At 34.9% G+C, this 5,587-nt stretch overlaps 1 protein-coding gene across 7 annotated transcripts in view; it reads left to right on the forward strand.

Moving 5' to 3' along the window:
- LOC106875262 (kalirin) overlaps nucleotides 1-5,587 on the forward strand; it is a 551,716-nt gene that overhangs the window by 148,584 nt on the left and 397,545 nt on the right. For all 7 annotated transcript variants that reach the window (XM_052965684.1, XM_052965687.1, XM_052965686.1 and 4 more), the window contains 2 exons: nucleotides 1,121-1,305; nucleotides 3,610-3,732. In XM_052965684.1, coding sequence (XP_052821644.1) covers nucleotides 1,121-1,305; nucleotides 3,610-3,732 — 308 coding nt within the window. The remainder of the gene's footprint in view (nucleotides 1-1,120; nucleotides 1,306-3,609; nucleotides 3,733-5,587) is intronic.

The following is a 5,587-nucleotide window of genomic DNA, read 5'->3' on the forward strand; positions in this document are numbered from 1 at the left end:
TCGTACGCATGCGTCATACAGTCTGCCTTTTACTCTGAGTGAGAGTCCCTTTGTCGCCAGCAGGGGTAAGAGCTCTCTAAACTTTGCCCAGGCTATTCTTATTCTAGCAGCTACACTTTCAGCGCACCCACCCCCACTACTAACTTGGTCGCCCAGATAGCGGAAGCTATCGACTACCTCTAGTTTTTTACCCTGGAATGAGATAGAAGTTGTTTCCTGTTTGTTTACAGTGTTTATTGCACCTGAACATCTGCCACAAACAAAAACTAACTTGCTAGTTAACCTGCTTTTGATGTTGCTGCACCTCTTATGTGTCCATAGCTTGCACCGGGTTTCTACACAAATTCTGCATCATTTTTGGTTAGTTGTTGCAGACCATTTGTTTGAATAAATTGAAATATACATCAGGAGAAATTGGTATCAATTTACTGTGACGTATGTAATCACTTTGAATTTTCACTGAACTGCTCATGAGGTTATATTTGTATGTATTTTATGTTTGTCTGAAATGTACACTTGGACTGAGTACAAAGTATCTATGTTGGGTTTGCCACACTGATGCTGAGTACACAATACTCATGTTGAAGAAATCATGCTCATGCTGAGCACATCAATGCTACATTTGTGCTGAGTATTCTATACTCATACTGAATCTACTAAGATCACATGGATTAAAATACACTCATGTTCAGTATACATGTTGATTGTATCTCACTGGTATTGAGCACATTGCATTCAAGCTGAGCACACTACAACCAGGCTGAGCTCACCACATCCGCGCTGAGTATACAACACTTATATTGCACATACTACATTTATCATGTACAAGCAGCATTTATGTTGAGTATTCTTAACTAAGGGCACAATGTAGGTGACATATGAATTGAATCCTGTTCCTTTAGCCAGGAAATCAATACCTTATGTCACGAGCCTATATTACACCATTTATGCTTTAAGAAAATTTCAAATGAACAAAACCTGAACTATTTTTGAAAAATGCATGTTTAAAATGTATATTTGTTATCATTCCAATTACATAAATTATATATTTTTTCCTCAGCTGAAATTATTACCCGATGATAAAGATTTCTGCTCTAAAGTTAGTAATATTTTCTTTCAGGCTCTAGTCATAAACTCTTTGTGATATCTGGAAATGCTGATTTCCAGAGTGCTGTCCCTCAGATTTCTCACCTTTTGGACAATCTCCAGTCGACTAAGCAGCACCTAAATCAGTTGTGGATAAATAAAAAAGCTCGACTTGAACAATGTCTACAGCTGCGGGTATTTGAGAATGATGTGGAGAAGGTACTGTTAAATTTTCTTTCTTTGTGTTGTTTTGATTACAGTACACACTCACAATTTTAGTCTGTAAGCTCTCTTGCTTCTGTGTTTCCAGTAGTTTTCTGAGGAAAGTATGATTTGTTACGGTCAGAGTGTGTACAAATATTGCTGAGAAGCACCACCTTGTAAAAGATACATTCCCAATCAATTTGCTGACAATAGAACATTCTAGATTCGTCACATCCTACTATCTAAAAATGCTGTTTTCTGGTTGGTTTCTTGATAGCTTCTAGAATGAACCAAACACATTCACTGAAAGTGTAAATATTCATTTGTTTTCATTGTTGACGTACTTACTAAGAATACATTTTGGTAAATGGCCAGCTTTCTAAATGTTTGGCAACAGTGAACTATGTATAAGCTTCATGTAGTCAAATATAAGGACAAATACTAAGAATGAGTCAAGAACTAAACACAAGTCAGAAATACAGTGTTTGTAAACAAGGGTAAATATCAAAATAAAGATAAAATTACATTGAGTAAGAATAAGAAATCTGAGTATTAATCATTCTTTCTCCTTTGCCATTATGCTTCACTGGATGTGCAATGTCAGTGTGCATGTTCGACTGAGTGTAAGCATCTTGAGAGAAAAGTTAGGCATAAGAGATGTCAGATGTGGTGTGCAAGTGAGACAAATATGCTGACGTGGTTATGTGATGCATATGGACAAGGACAGCAGCGTAAAGAAGTGCTGATCCCTAACTGTGGAGAGAACCTGTGGTAGAAGTAGACCCAGAAAGAAATGGGATGAGGTGGTGAAATATGATCTCCAAACTTTGGGCCTCACAGAGGCAATGACTAGTGACCGAGACCTTTGGCAATATGCTGTTCTTGAAAAGACCCATCAAGTCAAGTGAAGTCGCAGTTGTGGCTGATGCTGGTGTCACGTAACCGGCACCCGTGCTGGTGGCATGTAGAAAGCACCTTTCGAGCATTGAGCCTCACAGAGGCAAAGTGGTTGAGCTCCTTTCGAATGTTGGACCTCACAGAGGCAATGTCCGAGACCATTGGCATTATCTTGTGCTTGAGAAGAAGACGCATCAAGCCAAGTAAAATCGCAGTCGTAGCAGATACTGGTGTTATGCAAATGGCACCTGTGCTGGTGGTTACGTAAAAGTACCTTTTGAGCATTGGGCCTCTTGGAGTCAAGGACCAAGAGCATTTGACATTATGCCGGGCTTCAAGTGTTGGGCCTCATGGAGGCAATGACCAAGTCCATTTAGCATTATGCCATGCTTGAGAAGAGGACCCATCAAGCCAAGTAAAACCATAGTCGTGGCAGATACCAGTATGCAAATGGTATGTAAAAGCACCCATTACACTCTCAGAGTGGTTTGTGTTAGGAAGGGCATCCAGCCATAGAAACCATGCCAAAACAGACTGTCTGGTGCATCCTTCCAGCTTGCCAGTCCTGGTCAAACCATCTAACCCATGCCAGCATGAACAATGGACATTAAATGATGATGATGATGATCTAGTGTATAATTCTCTGATTTTGCCCACTTCTTTTATTTTGTTGCTAAATGTCTCTTGTATAGTTTCCTCAATCAACAGCAGTTGTGTATTGAAAATGTCTGTGTTCAAGACATCTTGGTTCCAACTTCCTTTTCTGTTTAAATATAGCAAAAATATAAAGAATAAACTTAAAATATCTCAAATCCTGTTGACTCTCTTTTAAAAGGAAAGACATTCATTAGTGTAGTTGTAAATGTACAAAATGATAGAATCATCATAGTAGAAATAACTTCGATCATAAGTCTATTCAATTAGGTTTGATTTTGGACTAAATAACATTGTCCAATTTATCTTTATATTTTTAAAGATGGTTGTATGTGATTTGAGTGATAATTGATGGCTATTTGTACCTTGTTGGTTCTACATTATTGGCCAGATCCCCAACACACACAGTTTTGTTTATGTGCAATGGGATTCAAAATTATTAGAAATAATAATCAGAGAATTGTGATAATAACAGACCAATATTTAATTCTGTGCTGGCTGTAATTGTTACTTTTAATTCAGCTTTGTGTTTCAACTTAGAATCTGATATTTAAATGGTGGGAAGCTAAGGTTATAAGTCGATAGATCTGATTCTCATACATTTGATTCATTTGGATATCATGCACTTTAGATTTAAAAGTGATTTGTTCTAATTAAAATTTTGTATGTAAAGATATGGTTAAAATATTTTTGCTTAAATGTAGGAAATTTGAAATACATGAAAACATTCTTAATATATTATATTTTCTTCTCATTCTTGTTTGTCAGATGTTTGAATGGATTTCTCATAACAGAGACATGTTCCTAATAAATTACACAGAAATTGGCCCAACCCATCAAATGGCATTGGATTTAGACCAAGAACATAACCAATTTGCTGCCAGTGCAATGGTAAGTTAATTAGCCTGTTCTGTGCAGTATCATATATGTTATTATTCTTTATGCTTTCCATGTGTTACTCAGGAAATAGCTTCAGTCTTCCAATCATCCCTATCATTTTAGGCTGCTTTCTTAAGAAATTATTTTTAAAGTTTTCAGAAAATACTTTTAAACAATACATTAATGAGTTTACAAGATTTAAATACATTTATGATATATTTCAACCAAAGATTTAGAATATTGGTTTCAAATTTTGACACGAGGCCAGAAATTGTGGGGGAGGGTACAAATATATTACATTGACCCCAGTGCTCAACTGGTATTTATTTCATTGACTCTGAAAGAATGGAAAACAAAGTCAACATCAGCATAATTTGAAAAACATTTGGAATATTGAAATATTTTAATATATTTATATTACAACATTGTGCAAAAACATTGAGGTTATTATAATATTTTAATGCATACAGGTACAATGATATTTTAATACATATATTTTGCCATTTCAGTTATGATATAACAATATTTTCATAATAAATTTTTGATATTAGAATATTTTGACAATACTGTCAATGTATAACAGGAATACATTTACGATATTACAATATATGAACAATAATAATTTAACGTCTAACTCGAAATGTTTTTATATAAACTGTGAAGTGAGGTTCAGATCTTACTGCTGTCATCGTTTTTGCATATCTAAACAAAGCACATTACATTACTTGCTTGAATAATGTTCACAAAAGTCAATAAGTTTATATTCTGCCAAGAGAAAATTTTAACCTGTTGAAGAATCCTGTCTGAAACATGGCAATTCTCCTTTCTCCTTAGGTTACATACTTATTCTATTTTGTAAGCTTATTGAACAAATTTTTGTCAATACAGATACCCTCAGTGATGTCATGAGACTCTTCATTAGGTGTTTTACTTTGACATTATCTTATGTAACTCTATAAACCTTAAAACCTGATACATCCACGCTGTTTCAAATAAAGAGGAAAACTACCTGGTGCTTTATTTTCTGCTTATTCCAGTTTGTTTGAGCCAAACAAACTTCTTCCTTGTTGAGTAGTTAGCAGTAAGGACATTGCTCAGCTGAAGAAATAACTGATCCAACAGACAAACAAATCTACAAGATTTTAAGTAAATGTTAAGTGCAAGAAATAAATAGAAAAAAGTAATAAATAATTTATCAAACTATTTTTAGGGTGAGACAAGTTATTGAACCATTCTTAATACTCAGTTGGTACTCATTTTATTAGCTCCAGATGGAAGAAAAACCAAATTGACCCAAACCGAGTTCCATGTTTTCAGATAATGCCAATAGCTAATACACTGAACATTGCTTATTGGCTCTACTTATATGAATCTACAGAACTTTGTCATTTTACCATATCTTAAACCCCTGTCTTCTTCCCTACTAACTCTTTATCTCTGATTATTAAATTCTTTAAACTCCTTTGTTGATGGCACAGTTCTCTTTACCTGACACCTATCAATCTGTTTTACGTGGTAGACTTGTTCATTATTAATAGTGAAGGAAACACTAATCCAGTTAATACAGCAAGCATGATAACTTTATTAATCTTATTGAAATGGCATTAAGTGTGCCTAAATAGTTCCCACCATAAAGTACTGATCTTATTGCTTACTTTTCAGATTATATTTAGAAGAAAGCTTTTCCTCTAAATAAGGATACCTTTCTTATTAATAGCTTTAAGTTTCTGTTCTTGTCTTTCTCTGCAATTCCCCTTCTATAGTTATACTATTCCACCAAAGTGGTCAGATGTTTTGCCATCTCTATATTTTTTAATCTCTCTCTCTCTCTCTCTCTCTCTCTCTCTCTCTCTCTCTCTCTCTCTCT

Source organism: Octopus bimaculoides, chromosome 2 (genome assembly GCF_001194135.2).
Source record: "Octopus bimaculoides isolate UCB-OBI-ISO-001 chromosome 2, ASM119413v2, whole genome shotgun sequence".
Taxonomy (NCBI): domain Eukaryota; kingdom Metazoa; phylum Mollusca; class Cephalopoda; order Octopoda; family Octopodidae; genus Octopus; species Octopus bimaculoides.